This window comes from Rhinatrema bivittatum, chromosome 2 (assembly GCF_901001135.1).
Source record: "Rhinatrema bivittatum chromosome 2, aRhiBiv1.1, whole genome shotgun sequence".
Classification (NCBI taxonomy): domain Eukaryota; kingdom Metazoa; phylum Chordata; class Amphibia; order Gymnophiona; family Rhinatrematidae; genus Rhinatrema; species Rhinatrema bivittatum.
In genome coordinates, this window is record NC_042616.1 from 632,166,847 (window position 1) to 632,188,067 (window position 21,221).

The following is a 21,221-nucleotide window of genomic DNA, read 5'->3' on the forward strand; positions in this document are numbered from 1 at the left end:
CAGGAAGAGATACATATCATAAGCAAAGAAATTGCTGGGATGGAATAAGTTCATCTTTAGTAATAGGAAGTCAAGCTAGCTATGAACCTTCTTAAAAGGTGAATATGAGCTTTTGATAAAAAGACATCAGATTAACAAAAGGATTTACTGTGCTGCTAGTTGATACATTCTATAAGGCTAGAACTTGGTATTTACAGGGAAGAAGAAAGAGTTGATATGAATGTTTGTGCTCAACCTGACATGGGGGGGGGGAAGAATTGATATGAAGAGTTTATTTTGTGCTCAACCTAATTGATATGCGAAATGCAATATAAGCAATGTTGAGAATTGTTTATGTAGAGACTTAGTAATTGATGTTATAATAAAGCGTGGGTGTTATGGTTTTTAATGTTTGGGCAAGTATGACTGGTATGAATGTAGTGTGAATGGTATTTAAATAAGGGGGATGATCAAATAGCATGTGCAATATATTTATAAAGAACTAATACAAATGTTCTTTAGATTTGAAAATTGGTTTGCATGTGCTAAAGTTGAATTAGGGTTGTGCAATATAACTATTCTTTACTGTGTAATATTTTGTGCATACACCTCATACTTTGATAGGTGCCAGTGTGGTTTATTTTGATAGATAGATAGATAGATAGATATACACACATACATATATACAAACACACACTAACAAAAATGCCTGGTATTGCTGAGTAGTCTGGTCTATAACAGCCTGTATATGTGTGCATGCCTGTGTACGTGGGTTCCCGTGGATGGGTGTGTTTGGGGGGAGGGGGGGTCTGCTTCTGCCTGTCTGTCTGCCTGTGCAACTGAACATAAGAACATAAGAAATTTCCATGCTGGGTCAGACCAAGGGTCCATCAAGCCCAGCATCCTGTATCCAACAGAAGCCAAACCAGGCCACAAGAACCTGGCAATTACCCAAATACTAAGAAGATCCCATGCTACTGATGCAATTAATAGCAGTGGCTATTCCCTAAGTAAACTTGATTAATAGCCATTAATGGACTTCTCCAAGAACTTATCCAAACCTTTTTTGAACCCAGCTACACTAACTGCACTAACCACATCCTCTGGCAACAAATCCAGAGTTTTATTGTGCGTTGAGTGAAAAAGAATTTTCTCCGATTAGTCTTAAATGTGCTACTTGCCCCCTAGTCCTTCTATTATTTGAAAGTGTAATGCCTATGCGTTTGTGTATCTCTCTCTGCCGTTGCGTCTATGAGTGTGTCTTCCTGCTTGTGTGTCTGCCTGTGCATGCCCCTTTGCATGTGCCTGAACCTGCTTGCATATGCACCTGTATGTGTGTGCCTGTATGTGTGTGCCTAATATGCAAGACTCTGCACTTTTTTGGCATTGAATATTAACTGCCAAGCAAATCAACCATGCCATACGGTTTGTTTGTTTTTGTTTTTTTTAAGATCACCTCTCATTCTGTCTACTTCCTCAGGATGTCCACTCTGTTGCAGGTTTATGTCCACTCTTCAATAATGTTCACAAAGATGCTGAACAGAACCAGACCAAGATACACAATGTACTCCACTAATTATCTTTCACTCTTCTAAATGAATTCCATGTATCATCATGCTCGGCTAACCATCACCCAACCAGTTTTTAATTCAGTCCACCACCTAGGGAAACTCTACCAGGCTGCACAACTTATTAATAAGCCTCCTATACAGGACAGTATAAAAAGTTTTGTTGAAATTCAAGTAAGCCACAAGCTGTGAAAGCCCTTCATCTAATTTCATTGTCACCCAGTCACAGAAATCAGTGACATTTGTTTGATAATCTCCCTCTGGTAAAACCATGCTGCCTCAGATCTTGCAATCTGTTTGACTGTATATAATTCACTCTCTTTTGCATTTATATTTATTAGGATTTGTTAATCGCCTAACTAGGTTTAAGCGATGTACAATAAAACATACATAAAATATAACAAATAACCATATATTATAAAATCAAAATGCAATAAAAATAAAACAGTACGGTAAATAAAATAAGACTGAATAACATTACAAATAAGCTATCTTGAATAAAAAAGTCTTTAAAAGACCTCTAAATGTTTTAACAGAGTCACATAAATAGAGCTCCATCAAAAAGGAGTTCCAAAGGACCAGGCTGGCAACAGAGAAGGCACATTCACAACTGATGTGTAACCATGCCAATTTTGGTGATTGAACGTCCAAGAGACCCTTCTGTGAAGACTGCAAATTTCTAGATGGTTGATAAATCTTTACAATGGCATCAGACCATGGACAGGACTGATCGCTAATTAGTTTGAAAATAGTCATGCCTGTTTTATATTTGATTCTCTCAATGACAGAAAGCCAAAGTAGGTCAATCAAAACTGGAGTGATGTGATCATAGCATTTAATGCCTGCAATTAGACTGGCAGCTGAGTTTAAAAGTGGAACGTAGATGCAACACAAACTGAATATCATCTGTGTAAACTTTATAACAGATAGAGAGATTTGAGAGAATTTTACAAATAGATGCTAAATAAGACAGAAGAAAGAGAAGAACCTTGGGTACACCTGTTTTAATATTAGAAACAGAAGACACTTCATTATGCAATCTGATATACTGGGAAACTATTGGTGAGATAAGAGCGAAACCATTTCAGAACACCACCTGCAAGCCGAATTTTTGAAGACAAAAAAGAAGAATATCATGGTCAACTGTATCAAAGGCAGATGAAATGTCAAGGGTGAAAAGCAAGAATCTATAAAGATTAATTCCTTGTCTCATGGTGCCAGTTAGCGATAGTAAAAAAAAGTTTGGTGTTCATGGCATGTCTGAATCCATCCTGATATGGGTCAAGTAATTCATGTTTCTCTAAATGAACATAAGAATATAAGAAATTGTCATGTTGGGTCAAGCCAAAGGACCATCAAGTCCAGCATCCTGTTTCCAACAGAGGCCAAACCAGGCCACAAGAACATGGAAAGTACCCAAACACCAAGAAGGTCCCATGATACTGATGCAATTAATAGCAGTGGCTATTCCCTAAGTCAACTTGATTAATAGCAGTTAATGGACTTCTCCTCCAAGAACTTATCCAAATCTTTTTTGAACCCAGCTACACTAAATGCACTAACCACATCCTCTGGCAACAAATTCCAGAGCTTAATTGTGCATTGAGTGAAAAAGATTTTTCTCCGATTAGTCTTAAATGTGCCTCTTGCTAACTTCATGGAATTCCCCTAGTCCTTCTATTATCCGAAAGTGTAAATAACTGATTAACATCTACTCGTTCAAGACCTCTCATGATCTTAAAGACCTCTAACATATCCCCCCTAAGCCGTCTCTTCTCCAAGCTGAACAGCCTTAACCTCTTCAGTCTTTCCTCATAGGGGAGCTGTTCCATCCCCTTTATCATTTTGGTTGCCCTTCTCTGTACCTTCTCCATCGCAACTATATCTTTTTTGAGATGCGGTGACCAGAATTGTACACAGAGAGTAATACGGGTCCATAGCAGAGGTCAGTGGCAGGGAGCAGGCAATAAAGTAGTCTGGGTCCATAATAGAGGTCAGCACCAGGCAGGCAGGCAAGCAGGCAGGCAAGGGACTGGGATGAGGCAAGGCTAGAAGCAGGACAGGACAGGACAGGAATGACTGCACAAAGCAAGGCAGAATGGGCAAGGCAAGATCAGGAACCAGGAGGCAAAGCAGGATCAGATATTCTGAAGCAATGCTCACTGCAGAAACGCAGGAGAAACTGCTGTTGAGATGAGTTGCAAGTGGCACAGCTGGGTTTAAATACCCAGCCGCATGATGTTATCATGGTGCATCAGTGCTCAGCTTTCCTGCCGTGGAGCCCGTAAAGGCTCGCCCTAAGCTGAGTCCCTCACTCTCCACAATTTATTGGTGGCCATTTGCCTCCTCATTGGAGAGACCACAATCCACACAGAGGCCTTCCTTGACTCTGGGGCAGGAATAAACTTTATCCAAGAGGCACTAGTTTGGCAACATAACATGCCCAACAACCAAATTAGCAAGTGCCCTCACCATCTTATCTCTCTAGGGAGATCCTCTGACGGTCATCTGACATTGGTCACTGCTCCCCTTATGATACAGAAAGGCCTTCTTCACAATGAATATATCAGCATCCATGTACTGCCCAAGGACGTCAACTCTATTGTCCTCAGGCTGCCCTGGCTCCGCCATCAATAGCCATTCTTAGACTGGGACATGCGATAAATTGCCCATTGGAACCCTACCTGCATGCTTGGAAGCCTAAAATAGGAGGTCTGATTGTGCAACCTATTTCTATAAAGCCCATACTATCTTCAGTTTTTGGAATGTACAATCTTAGTAAATTTGTAGATTACTAGAAGATTATTTGGTGGGCATAGAAGAGTTTACCTTTTCTTCCATCTGTCTGCAATCTTCAGAAGGGAAATCTACAATTCCCATGGATTGTAAATTGATTGCATCTTATTAGATGCTTTTAGAGTGCTTTTTTAATATTAATTTCAATCTCCTTCAGTATTCTTTCTAATCTTTTCTCTAAGTAACTTGGACTACTGCATCTTCTTCTACACCTAGATATTCATATAAGCAGTCCTGCTCAATTATTCAAGGAGATGTTTTCAGTTTTGTCTATTTTTCCTTTAAGGAAAGTCACCTTAGCACATTTCTCCAGGTCAAATGTAATCCTGATGAAATCCAAGAAGCTTTTCACTGCTTGGAGTTGTTCTGACAAATGACAATCACAGAAGCAATAAAGCTTCAAACAATTAACAAATAGTTGGTATGAAGGCAATTCAGGGCATGTGTGGGACTTGCCACAATATCGCACCACACAGGGGCCCCATCATAGAAACATAGAAATGACGGCAGAAGAAGACCAAATGGCCCATCCAGTCTGCCCAGCAAGCTTCACACACTTTTTTCTCTCATACTTATCTGTTTCTCTTAGCTCTTGGTTCTATTTCCTTTCCACCCCCACCATTAATGTAGAAAGCAGTGATGGAGCTGCATCCAAGTGAATATCTAGCTGATAAGTTAGGGGTAGTAGGGGTAGTAACCGCCGCAATAAGCAAGCTACACCCATGCTTATTTGTTTTACTCAGACTATGTTATACAGCCCTTATTGGTTGTTTATCTTCTCCCCTGCCGTTGAAGCAGGGAGCTATGCTGGATATGCTTGAGGTATCAGTTTATTCTTCTCCCATGCTGTTGAAGCAGAGAGCCATGCTGGATATGCATCGAAAGTGAAGTATCAGGCACATTTGGTTTGGGGTAGTAACCGCCGTAACAAGCCAGCTACTCCCCGCTTTGTGAGTGTGAACCCTTTTTTCTTCTCCCCTGCCGTTGAAGCAGGGAGCTATGCTGGATATGCGTGAAGTATCAGTTTTTTCTTCTCCCCTGCCGTTGAAGCAGAGAACTATGCTGTATATGCATAGAAAGTCTATTTTTGTCCATTAGTGCCTCTAGGATTAAGACTAAATCCACAGACAAATGAGTTAATAAGAGTACTATGTAGATTCAGTGCAAGACAAAATAAGAGTGGTGCTAGGAAATCTTTATAAAATATTCCTCAATGGATCATGATGTTAGGAATGACATACCTTCAAATTTCAGATAGGAATGTAGTCTACTATATCTTCATGGTAAACTTGATATATTAGATCAATCCAGGGTTCTTAATGTACATTTCAAAGTAATGTATTAATAATCCAAAAGTTTCTATGTTATAGTGAGATCTTGGATTTAGAGAAAAGAGGAAATATTGCAAAGCATGAAAGCACAGTGAAAACAGGAGAAAACATGTCCAGCATCACTGTCATGTAGTACGGTAGTGTGGGAAGTCCCAAACACGCCCAGAATTGCCTTCTAGGCTTTTCCAAAACTTCCAAGAAAATGCTTTTCATCAGTGTCATTACCTACTTGTCTAGCTAAATCATCGTGCTTGCCCATGGAGAAATATGCAATTTAGTATTTCAGGCGTTGAATGATTTGAATTAAGCTAGGGATTTAAATCAAATGGTGTACAATACAATATAATATTAAACAAATCTGTAAATCTAAACAAATCAAGGAAAATTGAATAAGTTTGCAAAGTTAAATTATTAAGCGCACACATCTGGATCTGTATTGCATTTTCTTATTAAAAGTCTCATTTGATACATACTGTGTAAGTTTGAGCTTAATATCATCTACAGACTGGAGATAACTTGAATATGCATTTTCAAACTTGAAAAGAAGCTTTTGATATGAATGTGTACAATCTTCCAAGTTGGCCATTATGGCTGCCCAGCCTTGGTGCTGAAGATGCTCATCATGAACAAGACCTTCACAAAATGAGCAAAGTTTCTTGGCAACTTCATACATTTCCTGTTGAGAAAAAGAAAACCGTAAGAAAAAATAATCCTAAAAAGTAGTCAAAATGATTTCATAATTTTATAGCATCATATACCGCCACTACTTCTCTGCAAACTAAATGAAATATCTGTTACTCCATTTAAATCGACAGTACAAAAGCATTTTCCCCCCAGAGCCATGCATATCAATTCCTTTCTTAAACAATGCCTTACTGTGAACAACTCACAAATATGGGACTTGAAAGGCAAGGTTTACTGTGATGGTAGCCCAGCAATCTTCATGGTGCACAGGGTTCCAGAATGTTTGTCTGGTAACCTAGAAGAGCTACTGTCCAGACAGTGTGCGATACAAGACTTGCCTTAACGGGAACTGTTAATAGGACATGAAATAGATAGTGATTGCAATCGCGGACCGGAGAGGAGCCCTTTCTACAGTCAAGTTCATCGCGGCAGCTAGTAATTGAGAAAGCTGTTTCACAGCACTCAATCACCAACAGTTAAGCTAAGTATCACTTATATAAAGAAAGTAATTTTAGTGACTAGCTTAACGAGAATTTGAGAGACAAGGCCCTAAGCAACCGATGATTACATCTTTTGCACGAAGAAGCAGTAGCTCTTCTAGGTTACCAAACATTCTGGAACCCTGTGCACTATGAAGGTTGCTGGGCTACCATCACAGTAAACCTTGCCTTTCAAGTCCCATATTTGTGAGAAATCCCTATATGTGTACACAATAGTATTTATTTTTCTCATATCAAGAGGTTGTTTTTGATACAATACCGTGAACAACATTAATCTGAAGGAAAGCATCAGATAAATGTCATAATCATTAAGTTTTTATCATGATATAAAATGTTCTATTGAAAGTAATGGGGAGTTTGTTATTGATGGATATGAGAATATTCTTAACAAATCTACCTCTTATTTGGGGAACAAAGTTTTCCATACATTTCTATAAAATTAAGGTGATATTATAGCATCCCTATTCATATGGATAGGAACTCTGGTCCACAATAAAGATGAATATCTGAAGAATTTCTTCTAGGCATTTCTGCTGAAAAGAAAGAAGACAGTGCAATATATTCTTCCAAGGTCTACTCGGGCTACAGTAATCTAACAAGAATGAAAAGGTGTACGCTATGGAATACTCACAATTTCCAAAGGTGTAGTTTACCTCCAGCAGATTTTTATTTTTTTTTAGAAACTCATCCCCAACCCCCACATAATCTCTCTTTCACCCCAACTCTTCCTCGCATTTCCTTCTGCCCAGTGATGATGAAATCAACAGAAGAAGAAGAAAGATAGTGTATTGGGCTTTATACTCTTCCATTGTGTAAGGCATGCTCAGTGTGTCTAAGCAAAGTTCTAGTAACGTTGACATATGTTTTCTGCATCAGGGTTCCATCTAAAAATGTCATCTTGCTAATGCCTAATGTAATACCCCCAAACCTTGGATCTAATCTGCATCCTACCTTGTAATATTATACCTTTCTGACTTTATCCCATCCCACCACATTGTAACCCACTTTGAAGCGTTGGACCAGATGCAAAAGGTGGAACAGAAATTAAATTAAATTTATATATATTCAAGATGACGAACACAGCAAATACACTAGCTACAGCTAACAAAAAAAACCCACTAAAATCTATTTCTTACTATACATCCAACTCTCTCACTTCATACTTCAATGAAACCAGACTCACTGGGATCATCAAGGATCACTTTGTCTGAACGCTGTTTGCTTGAGTATTCTCAGTCATTTTATAATGAACTATATAACCATGCAAAACAATACCATACCCCTACAATATAACAGCCACATTAGATATTCTAGTATTTCTTACCACAGCAAGCTGTGTCCGTGATGCCACAGTGTGGAACACAGCTGGCATCATGAGTGACTCTTCAACTTTTAACTGCATTTCATTTTCAGCTGAAAAAGTTGTTTTGGGAATAACTGGTGGGCGTTCACAAAGGATCATCTCTTTGTTGAACAGAAAAATTGGGTTTGTGTCCTACGCCAAAAAAAGCAAAAAATAAACAAAAACTATCAATAAACTCAGTCAAGGGAAGTACATAATACAGTTAATGAAAAGATAACAACCTTAAAAAACTGAAGTTAATTGTAAAAGAAACAAAAAAAATTCATATTAATAAGCATACACAAAGATACATATAAGCTTAAAAGAAATACATAATGGCAGGCTTTTTATTTTAGGAAAACAAAAAAAAAATGCAAAAGTCTTAAAGGTTCTCTTCCTGAATGCAGCATTTGTACCAACACTCTTAGAAATAAAGATCAACTAACAAGCTCAAAGCATTTGCAACAAGTTTTTGAGAGCTACACTAGCTTCATAAGATCAGTGCAGAAGGAATCAGGGATAAGAACATAAGAAAATGCCATACTGGGTCAGACCAAGGGTCCATCAAGCCCAGCATCCTGTTTCCAACAGTGGCCAATCCAGGCCATAAGAACTGGCAAGTACCCAAAAACTAAGTCTATTCCATGTAACTATTGCTAATGGCAGTGGCTATTCTCTAAGTGAACTTAATAGCAGGTAATGGACTTCTCCTCCAAGAACTTATCCAATCCTTTTTTAAACACAGCTATACTAACTGCACTAACCACATTCTCTGGCAACAAATTCCAGAGTTTAATTGTGCGTTGAGTAAAAAAGAACTTTCTCCGATTAGTTTTAAATGTGCCCCATGCTAACTTCATGGAGTGCCCCCTAGTCTTTCTACCATCCGAAAGAGTAAACAACCGATTCACATCTACCCGTTCTAGACCTCTCATGATTTTAAACATCTTTATCATATCCCCCCTCAGTCGTCTCTTCTCCAAGCTGAAAAGTCCTAACCTCTTTAGTCTTTCCTCATAGGGGAGTTGTTCCATTCCCCTTATCATTTTGGTAGCCCTTCTCTGTACCTTCTCCATCGCAATTATATCTTTTTTGAGATGCGGCGACCAGAATTGTACACAGTATTCAAGGTGCGGTCTTCACCATGGAGCGATACAGAGGCATTATGACATTTTCCGTTTTATTCACCATTCCCTTTCTAATAATTCCCAACATTCTATTTGCTTTTTTGACTGCCGCAGCACACTGCACCGACGATTTCAATGTGTTATCCACTATGACACCTAGATCTCTTTCTTGGGTTGTAGCACCTAATATGGAACCCAACATTGTGTAATTATAGTATGGGTTATTTTTCCCTATATGCATGATGCAGGGATGATGTCTAAACATATAAGTAAATGGCAGATTTGAGTGCAAAGGTGATTAGGCAGTGTTTGTTTTAAAAGCTGTAAAGAGTGATTAAAAAAAAAAAAAGAACTGATGGTGGGGATGTGTCTGCAGAGGGGTGGTTGATCGAGACCTATTTATAGCTATAGGAAAATTATTTTAGGGGTGATTATACACACAAAGGGTTGAAATAAGCACTAGTTAAAACTTATGAACAGCAGCAATGTATGTCTTTCCACATACCCAAAAATCCAGCATCAGTTCCAAACCCAGCTTCCCCAGGTAAAGGAATTCATAATTATGTGGGAATGGTCATATTTTGCTATTACTCACAAGTTTCATAATGGTTGTAATTCAACTGTTTTGTGTGTATGCTGCATGTCCAATACATGGAAACAACATTTTTTTTTTGTAACAAGTGAGGAAAACGAGTTGCTTGACTGTAACAGGTGTTCTCCAAGGAGAGCAGGATGTCAACACAGCTGCTTAAACTGGGCATATTTTTGTGGAAGGGTCCTCATTTTATTTTCCATACTATGTACCATTCTCCCTCATCTCCCCAACCCTAGCACTCTCTTCCTTCCTCCCCCCCTTGTTAATCTGATGCTGCTGATCCACTGCTGTAGCCTTCCATCTTCTTATACTTGGAGGAATACTGTGCATAAAATTTTAAAATTCCACCCACAAAATGTAAAAATTCTGCATACTTTATTTATCAAAATAATATAATATAATTCATTTAAACTTCAAAGCAGAAAAAGGTTTGTATTCAAAAATGCAAACTTTAAGTTTCTGGTGCAGAATTCTCCCAGGAGTTCAGTAATACTACATCAAATCTAGGGTCTCTGGTTTTTGGGGATTTAATTTTAACAGTCCATGGAGTCTACAGGGAGTTCAAAGCTGCCAATGCTTGCTGCAGTACAGCAGTGCCTGTGATTGTAACTACAAAAGTCAGTGGGTAAAAGTAATGCTGTCTGTGGCTCCTCTTGGGCCAGTGGCCAAATGAAAATCCCTGAAATTCAGAAGCACTAACCATAAGGCAGAGGTCACCCCTCTAAATACTCTACGCCCTTCCCCAGTGAGATTTAAGAGGCAATTAAAGTCAAAAGAGGATCAGACAAAAAATGGAAAGTAGACCCTAATGAGAAAATAGGGAAAAGCATAAGCTGTGGCAAGTTAGATGTAAAAAATTAAGCAAGCCAAGAGAGAATTTAAAACAAAATTTGCCATAGAGGTGAAAACAAGTAAACACTTTTTCCATGTACATTAGAAGCAAAAAGCCTGTGAAGGAATCAGTTGGGCACTAGATGACCGAGAGTTTAAAAGGGGTGTTCATTAAGGACAAGGAAATAGCAAAAAAAAAAAATAATAATAATAATAATGAATTCTTTGCCTGTCTTTATTGAGGAGGAGGATGGGGTCATATCTACAGTGGAAAGAGTTTTTGATGGTGATAACTAAGTGACTAAACAAAATCTCTGTGAAACTGGAGGATAATACATTTATTTATTTTATTTATTTATAAACTTTTATATACCGTTGTTTGGAACTTGCCGTCAGAAATACTGAAGAACAACAAGTCACCAGGACCAGAGAGCATTCACCCCAGAATTCTCAAGCAACTCAAACATGAAACTGCAGACTTGTTTCTGGTGATTTGCAATCTATCATTTAAAACAGCCATGGTACTAGGGGGACTCAAGATAGCTACCTAACTGAATGCTGAATATGAAGCTCATAACTTTGAATGTTTCTTCCTTTGTTTTAGCTCCTTATTTTTCCTGTTCATAATGGGCCGGATTTTTAAACCTACGTGTGCGAAAGGACTGTTAAGGACATCCTTTATAATAAGGTCTCCTGTCAGGTTGTTCTTGGATGGTCTCCTGTCAGGTTGTTCTTGGATGGTCAGGCGCCGTGGAGATGGACTGGACTGTAACATTTTGGTCTTTAATTTGAGAAAATCTTTCCCTCAGCTTTTCTCCAAAAAGGTTGTGTCTTAGGCATGGAGGTCAAGAAGACTATTGTGCACATCTTCCCGGATGCTGCTAGCCCAAAGCTAGGTCATGCAATATGTCCCTATCAAGACTGCCAACGTTCATACAACAGAATCAAAGGATTCATAAACGAAAAACAAGAAAGTGTTTCTATAGCATCACAAATATACTGGAATATATAAAACTGGTGTTGGGTACTATGGGTTATTAGCATTGAACCCTGAAACATCTTTCCAAAATTATCTATAAGCCGTGATTCGTTCATGGAGAAGTGAAGTCTCATCTTCTTAGCCTTTTTAAGGGCTGATTCCACCACCACAGATTGGTGCAGGAGCTGAACCACTCCATAACCTGGAGACTTCTGCATCCTGTACATGAGTTCCGGTTTTCTGGCCGCTGTTATACCAGAAATGGGCGTTTCCCACATTTTTATCTGTACAGTATCTAAAATGGCATGAGTCAGAAGGGCTACAGGTTCCAACAGTATATCCAAAATCTATAGCAAACTCATGATCTCTGAGCGAGGAGCTTTGTCCTTAAGCACATTAATGCTGGGCATGCCAAATCTTAAATAGGAGAGGTCATCCGGAGGGAAAGCATGAGCTGGGAGTTCTGGAAGTAGATCGGAGGAGATCCCTATTGAATCCTCATCTGAACCTTTGGTTATGGCATGCTAGGCCAAGAATATAAAGGTAAACTCAGGGGGAGGAGTGCTCGTGAGCCCAAGAAAGATGGCTGCCTGAAGGGTTAGCTCCTCACGGACTTTGCTGAATTAAGTGGCTCAGTAGTTACAAAAAAATGAGGATATATTTGTGAGATTTTTGAAATATATTATAAGAGCTTGTATTCTTCGGTTACATCTTACCAACATCATGCTGTGGATGACTTCTTGAAAAAAAATAACTTTTAATAAACTGAATAAAGAAGATGAAGAATCTTTAGATAAAAGGATTTCTTCCTTAGATGTGGAATGTGTGATAAAATCATTAAGTATGGGGAAAAGCCTGGGGAATGATGGTTTCAAGTTGGCATTTTACAGGTCTTACTCTAATATTTTATCTGCTAAGCTAGCATAGGTTTTCAAAGATGTGTTGTCAGGAGACCAACTCCTAAACTCAGTGTTGATGGCATTGGCAAAGGTAAAAATCCTAAACTATTTGTTTCTTATAGACCCATCTCATTACTAAATAATGTCAAAATCGTATAAAAAATTTTAGCTAATATGCTTATAGGCATCATCCCTCAGCCAATTCACAGGGATCAAACTGGTTTCATAGTGAAGTGACAGGGTGTAGACATCGTAAGAATAATAGATCTGATCCACATGACCAAAAATTACAATTTAGATGCTGAGAAATCTTCTGATTGTATGGCTTAGGGATTCTTATTTTAGAAAAATTAGGATCTGGGACAAGTTTTCTGTAATGAGTCAAAAGACCCTATCAAGATCCAAAAGCACAGGCAAGGGTAAAAGGATGCTCATCTAAGCATTTCACTTAGGTATAGGAACTCAGCAAGGCTGTCCACTTTCTCCACTGCTCTTTGCGCAGACTCTAGACTCTCTAGCTTCTAAGATTAGAGTAAATAAGGACATTAAGGGGATAGCCTATTGTGAAGGGAGTCGAAAATAAAATAGCCTTTATTGTGGACAATATTCTACAATGTTTAAGAGACCCAGTTAATTCACTGTGAGTCATAATACAGATAATTGTTGCACATAGTATTATATTGGGTTACAATATTATTACAATAAAACAGAAGTTTTAGTGATAAAGTTAGGTCCAAAATTAAGTCTGAAATGTTAATTAAGGCATTTTCCCTTTAAGTGGGCTTGCAGATGTGTAAGGTATCTATGGATCTACATCTTTGGGAACACTGATAATTAATATTTACTGAATTCATACTCTTCCTGCAGAAGATTAGACAGGATTTGACAGTCCGGGACTTTATTTCATGGTTGGGCAGGATAGCTACCATAAAAATTAATATTCCACCAAGAATCCTATTTCTTTTTTATATGCTGCCAATTAAAATTCCAAACACTTTTTTCTCAATGTTGAGGTCAGCGATATCTAAAATTATATGACTTGGCAAAATACGCAAGAGTTTTGTTGAATATTCTGTCCCATCACAGAGATCAGGGGGGGATGGAGGTGATACATTTAAAAAGAATTGTTTATTAGCCTAGAGGTCCAGAAGACAATAATGGGCAAACTTAGAAAAGGACTGGGCTAGGAAAAAGGACTATAGGTATTTTCTTGGGTGTCAACAAAAAGCTCATATTAAAATACGGCATCAGCACCCCTTCATGGGTGTTCTTTTGGATACCTGGAAGGGAGTGCTAGGGAGAAAGATGGTGTCATTGGTCCCAACTCCATTCTCCCGTTTATGGAACAACTTAGAATTCCCAGAACATTATAGGAAAGGGAACATCCCTATTTGGCATGTGAGTGGTTTGTTTTTTGTTTTTTTTCAAAAGTGGGCCAGTTTTTCGAGGATGGAAAGTTTTTACTATTCAGCAACTAACAAGGAGAGAGAAATTGTCTCTCTTTCCAATTTTTAAATACTTACAACTGAAGGGACTACTCACTAAAACTTTGGTTAAAAAGTCTTATGCTACAGAAAGAGAAATTACTACTTACCCGGTAATTTCCTTTCCTCTAATGAGGCAGGTCAAGCTCCACCAGTGGGTTATGCACCTCTGCCAGCAGATGGAGACACAATAAGAAGCGGATGTCACAGTCCTGCCCTGACATTAGCCCACCAGTATCCTCTGGAAAAGCCAAACTGTGGACAAACTGAATAAACTCAAAAATGATTATTAAAAATCAACCATTCATGTTCCAACCAATATATAACACTGAGCTCAGCCAATAGAATAAACTCATTTACTAAACAGAGGGGTTGGTTAAGCCACTTTCCAGTCTTTAAAGGAATAGCAGGAACAACACTCTGCAATGTCTGCACTGAAAGGCGAACGAAAGGTACATAAGAACATAAGATCTGCCATACTGGGTCAGACCAAGGGTCCATCAAGCCCAGCATCCTGTTTCCAACAGTGGCAAATCCAAGTCACAAGTACCTAGCATTTACCCAAACATTAAATAGATCTCAAGCTAGTATTCTTTAATGATTAATAGCAGTTTATGGATTTTTCCTCTAGGAACTTATCCAAACCTTTTTTAAACCCAGTTTACACTAAATGCTGTAACTACATCCTCTTGCAATGAATTTTACATCTTAACTATGCACTGAGTGAAAAAGAATTTTCTTTGATTTGTTTTAAAAGAGCTATTTGCTAACTTCATGGAGTGTCCCCTAGTCCTTCTTTTATCTTGGAGAGTAAATAACCGATTTACATAAACCTATTCAAGTCCTTTAATGATTTTGTAAACCTCAATCATATTCCCCCTCAGATGTCTCTTCTCCAAACTGAACAGCCCCAACCTCTTTAGCCTTTCCTCATAGGGGAGCCGTTCCATGCCCCTTATCATTTTGTCAGCCAAGGGCAGGTCGGGGATCGGCTTGCTCTCATTAGAGGAAAGGAAATTATCATGTAAGTAGTAATTTCTCCTTCCTCTGCATTCAGGCAGCCCAATCCCCACCAGTAGTATGTACCAAAGTTACTCCCGAACAGGGTGGGAGGCTGCCCCCAATCCAAACAATACTGACTGCACAAACGTAACATCCTCCCAAGCGGTAAGACTTCAAAAAAAGTGTGCAATAATGACCATGTCGCCGCTCGGCAAACCTTTACAGGCAACAATAATCAAAGTTCTGCCTACGATATCGACTGAGCCCTCGTGATATGCGGTCTAATCTGCTTCGGCAAAGAAATCTCTGCAGGCACATAGGTGGCCATAGTTACCTCCTTAACCCAACGGGCTATAGTTGCCCACATCACCGAAATACCCTGTTTTCTGTCACCATGGAGCAGAAACAGGTGATCAAACTACCGCAGCAAATGTCACTTGACGTCCAAGGTACACAAAAAACGATACGATATTTTCATCTCTGTCCCTCTCCCAGGTAAGCAGGGAAATGGACTAATTTGATTGAAACTCCAAAACCACTTTTGGCAAAAAAAAAAAAAAAGAGAGCACAGTCTGAAGCTGTACTGCGCACGGAGTCATACGGAGAAAGGCTCACGGCAAGAAAGAGCCTGCAATTCGGAAACCTGATGTGCTGAACAGATTTTCAACAGAAAAACGGTCTTCAAGGTAAGCAGCCTCAAGGAAAGACCACACAGCAGCCGAAAGGTCAGACCAGCCAAGAATTCCAGGACCAGATTAAGGTCCCACAGAGGCACCAGAAGCCGCAAAGGAGAACAAAGATGCTTAACTCTCTTCAAGAATCAGGACATGTTGGGATGGGAAGACAAAGGCCCACCCATTGACTTGCCCCCTATAACAAGTGAGGACTACCACTTGAACCTTCAAGGTTCTAAGGGCCAGACCTATACACAATCCATTATGTAAGAATTCCAAAATTAAGGGAATATCCACCTTGAGAGACTGAGAAGCTCACTCAATACACCAGGCCTCAAAAACTCTCTAAATTCTAATATAAGCCAGAGATGTAGAAAATTTCCTAGCCCAAAGCAAAGTGGAAATCACGGCAGGCGAATAACTATGTTTCAACAACCTAGCCCTCTCAATGGCCAAACTGTAAGACAAAATCAACTTCGATTGTCATGTAGAATGGGTCCCTGCTATAACAGATCTTTTTGAGGCAGTAGCCTAAGAGGACTGCTCACCAGCAATCTCTGCATATCGACATACCGCGGACCCCGGAGCCAGTCTGGAGCCACTAAAAAGACTGAGTTGACTTGACTGCAATCTTCCGAATAATCCTGCCTATCAGAGGCCAGGGCAGGAAGCAATACAGCAGGCTGCACCTTGGCCGCACCTGAACAAGAGCATCGATGTCCAGCCCTTTTGGGTTCTGTCTGCGACTGAAAAACCATGAAATTTTTGTATTGTCGGAGGTCACCAGCAATTCTAGGTACGGGTGGCCCCAGCGCTCCACAATGAACTGAAAGGCTTCGTCCGCTAGCTCCCAGTCTCCTGAGTCAAAGTTCCTCCTGCTGTGAAAGTCGGCTCTGACATTGTCCTTTCCAGCAATATGATAGCTGGATATGCCTAATAGATATTGCTCCACCCTTTAACACGAGTACATCCATCTCCTCTGACACCTGTTGAAACAGAGAAACATAGAAATGACAGCAGAAAAGGCCCAAATGTTCCACCTAGTCTGCCTAGCAAGTTTATGCTAGCATTTGCCGCACTGTACAGGTTACCCCCATGCTTATCAGTTTCCCAGACCGTAAAAGTCAGAAGTCAGGACCCTCGTTGGATGCTATATATATATATATATATATATATTTCTTTTTATTTATTTATTTTAACTATTTATAATTTTCTAATCAAATATACAAAAAGGATATTTGAAAAAGAAAAATAGGCATTATACAATAATCCGAAGAAAGGAAAAAAACAATGAGGAAATTATATATTAGTATAAGTTGCCAAAATTAGATCCCAACAATTAAGAGGGGGGAAGGCTAATACTACTATTCAAATTTCTTAAAGTAAGGATGGAAAAAGCATAGCAAACATTACCCCCATCAAGAAGTATTCATATTTGCAGACATGGGAGGTACTAAAACCTCGAGCCTGGCTTCCAAAAAGCTCTTTAACTGGATAGGATCAAAAATGATATATCTAGAAGAATCAAGAGTTATCACACATTAAAAGGATAACATACGATACATGAAGCTCCTAAAACTAGAACTACAGCTTTCATAGCTAAAAATTTCTTTCTACGTTCTTGCGTTACTCTGGATATGTCAGGAAAAATCCAAACCTTTTGACCTTTAAACAAAACATCCTTTTTACGAAAATAGAAATGAAATCAAAAGAGTAGCACGATCCACAACATTCCCATCATCTGATTTTTCCAAGCAATCAGTTAAATTAGAGGGAACTTCTGTCAAGATATTATCTCCTGGTTTAGAAGCTGGAAGAAAATAAATCTTCTCACTAGGAGAAAGAACATTCTCTGGAATTAGCAAAACGTCTTTCAAATATGAAGCAAAAAGATCTAATGGTGTATTCAAGGGAATTCGTGGGAAATTGAGTATTCTCAAATTCTGAAATCTGAGAGACTTCTCAATATTCTCAATTCTATGAGAGGTAGAAGATAGGTTCTTAATGATGTTTTGCTGGACATCTTGAACTTTTGCAAGGGATGTTTCTCCATCGGACACCTTCTTCTCCAAAGAGCTAATACAAAGCTCATGAGCTTGAAACTCGTTGTGCAAATCAGTAGTCAAAGAAACTAAAGATGAAACCAATTAACTGACATCATGACAGTCCAAAGACTATGGGTTTAACAAAAGTAGGAGATTCATTCAGTACCAAATCAGAAGCCTTGATAGATGAATTAAGATTTCTCAAATCTGATCCATTTCATCCAGCCGGCGAACCGAGGAAAGGAACCGACCCCCTCTGCAACAACCTGCGCCTCCCAGGGCTCCATCAATTATCCTGTTAAGTTCCAACGCTGACTCGACGTCATTAATGCAGGAAAAATGGCGCCAGAAGATAGAATAGAGCCATCAAAAGATCCAATGGCTTCGAGAAGAGCGTTGGGAAGAGTGGCGGCTCTGGAGTGAGGACATGGCATGGAACGGCAGTCAGGACTAAGTGAAACTTCCGCTGCTGGCGGGCTGGCATGCCAAGATCCAGCCATGCTAGCATTGGTCACCGCAGCTGGAGTAAAAAGGCATGCTCGAGAATGATGGTTTGACGAAGGGCCACCAGCAACTCAGCCATCTTGCCCTGTCAAATGGCTCCTTTGCAGTTCCCCATGTTGAGGAAAATTGAAATAAAGTTCTCAGAAGCAAGGAAAAAAAGGGAAGCCTTCTGGAGCAGCTCGAGAACACTAATGTAATGCAGCAGCCATCTTGGCTCACATCCTGTTGGATGCTGTTTGAATCCAATTTCCCATTACCCTTGCCATGGAAGCAGAAAGCAATGTTGGAGATGTATCAAAAGTATCAGGCTTATTGGTTAAGGGTAGTAAAAGTCAGATCAGCAAGTTACCCCTATGCTTTTTTGTTCCCCAAACTGTAAAAATCGGGGCCCTTGTTGGTCGCTATCTGAATCCAAGTCCCCTTTTCCCACTGCCATTGAAGCAGAGAGCAATAATGGAGTTCCATTAACAGTATCAATGCTTATTTTGTTAAGAGTAGCAATCACCATGCCAGCAAGTTACCCCCATGCATTCTTTTCTTCATTTCCATCCTCTAGTCTTTAGGGATCCACAGTGTTTATCCCATTACCCTTTGAATTCCTTCATTTTTTTAATCTTCATCATCTCCTCCAGAAGGGCATTCCAGGCATTCACCATCCTCTCTGTCAAGAAATATTTCCTGATATTGGTTCTGAGTCATCCTCCCTGGAGTTTCATTTCATGACTCCTAGTTCTACTGATTTCATTCCAATGGAAAATGTTTGAAGATTGTGCATCATTAAAACTTTTCAGGTATCTGAAGATCTGTATCATATATCCCCTGTATCCCTTCTCTTCCAGGGTATACACATTCAGATCCTTCAGCCTCTTCTCATAAGTTTTCCCAATGTTAACCCCACATCATTTTTATCACTCTTCTTTGGACTGCCTCTATCCTGTCTTTATCCTTTTTGAGATACAGGCTCCAGTACTGAACGCAGTACTCCAGGTAAGGCCTCACCGAGAACCTGTACAAGGGCATTATCACTTCTTTTTCTTACTGGTTATTCTTCTCTCTATGCAGCCCAGCATTCTTCTGGCTTTAGCTATCGCCTTATCATATTGATTTTCTGCCTTCAGATCACCAGACATTATCATACCAAGGTCCCTCTCCCAGACTGTACACATTAGTCTTTCACTGCCCATCACATACAGCTCTTTTGAATTATCTCACCACAGATGCATGACTCTGCATTTCTGGGCACTGAATTCCAGATGTCAAATCCTTGACCAGTCTTCAAGCTTTCTTAAATCACTTTTCATTTTCTCTACTTCTTCAGGTGTGTCCACTCTGTTGCAGATCTTAGTATCATACGCAAATAGACAAACTTTACCTTCTATCCCTTCTGCAATGTCGCTTACAAAGATACTAAATAGAACAGATTCTTGATTCCACCCTGATTATTGATGTAGGCCACCGTCATTGCATTGTCTGACATTATCCGGACTGCCCGAGCCCCTAGATACTCTGTGAATTGCAAGTACGCTAGATGAACCATCCAAGCTTCCAATCGGTTGATGGTCCACTGCAAACTCCTCGGCATTACAGCAACCTTGCACTATCAACTCCTGACAGTGAGCCCCCCCCACTCCAAAAGCTTGTATCTGTTGTGAGCATTAACCAATCCGGCATCCCCAAGGACACTCCCTTCCTGAGATGATCTGCCTGTAGCCACCAATGCAACTGGGCGCTCACCTCCAATGGCAGAAGAAGTTTCACCACATAGTCCTACAACGGTGGGCTCCAGCGGGAAAGCAACACACGCTGAAGAGGTTGCATATGAGCTCTTGTCAAGGAAATTACTTCCAATGTGGCTGCCATCAAACCCAAGACCTGTAAATAAGACCACACTGTCAGGTGAACAGCACTTATCAGGGTGCGAACTTGAGCAATCAACTTTTGAATCCGATTCTCTGGTAGAAACACTCTGCCCTGCTTCTTATCGAAGTGAACACTGAGATACCCTAGCATCTAAGACAGCTGTAAGTTGCTCTTAGCTACTTTCACCACCCAGCATAGCTCCTGTGGTAAGGAGACTACCTTGCGAGAACCCCGGAGACTTTCTTCCACAATCTTGGTTCACATCAACTAGTCGTCCAGATATAGGTGCACCAGAATGTCATCCTTGCACAAGAATGCTGCTACCACCACCATGACCTTGGAGAAGGTCCTGGACAAAGTGCCCAGCCTGAAGGGCAAGGCCTGAAACTGGTAATGGTAACCCAGAATGGCAAACCGTAGGAACCGTTTATTTCCTGTGAATGGGAATATGCATCCTTCAGATCCAGAGACTTGAGGTATTCCCCTGATTGTACTGCCATTATGATGGAGCATAAAGTTTCCATTCAGAAATGAGTGTCTCACAAATAACTGACTCCCTTGAGATCCAGGATGGGCCGAAAGGACCCATTTTTCATGGGTACAACAAATAGATAGAATAGCGGCCCATATTTTGCTGCAATTCAGGAACAGGAATCACGGCCTTCAGGGCTAGCAGTCTTCTTAATGTAGTATCCACACCTATCCTCTTCTGAGGGGAGTTGCATGGAGATATTATAAAGGAATCTGGAGGAATGCAAGGAAGTTCTATAGCACAGCCATCCCGAATCACTTCCAGGACCCACTGGTCCAATGGGATCTGGACCCACTGCTGGATAATAGCGAGATAGACAGCCGCCTATCTCCTGCTCCAGCAGGTGAGTCCGCAAACTTTCATTGAGAAGATTGAGAGGCTCCATTCCTGGAGCCTGCAGCTTTACAAGGCCTTCTGGGGTGAAAGGACTGAGACCTACCAAAATGATGGGATCTCTGAGAAGAAGCTCCCCTATAAGAATGAAATCGT

The 21,221-nt window shown here is 40.0% G+C and overlaps 1 protein-coding gene across 1 annotated transcript in view; it reads right to left on the minus strand.

The window, feature by feature from the left end:
* RB1CC1 (RB1 inducible coiled-coil 1) overlaps positions 1–21,221 on the minus strand; it is a 434,332-nt gene that overhangs the window by 347,835 nt on the left and 65,276 nt on the right. Inside the window, 2 exon segments of the mRNA XM_029591270.1 lie at positions 6,148–6,350; positions 8,183–8,353. Of these exon segments, the coding sequence (XP_029447130.1) occupies positions 6,148–6,350; positions 8,183–8,353 (374 nt within the window).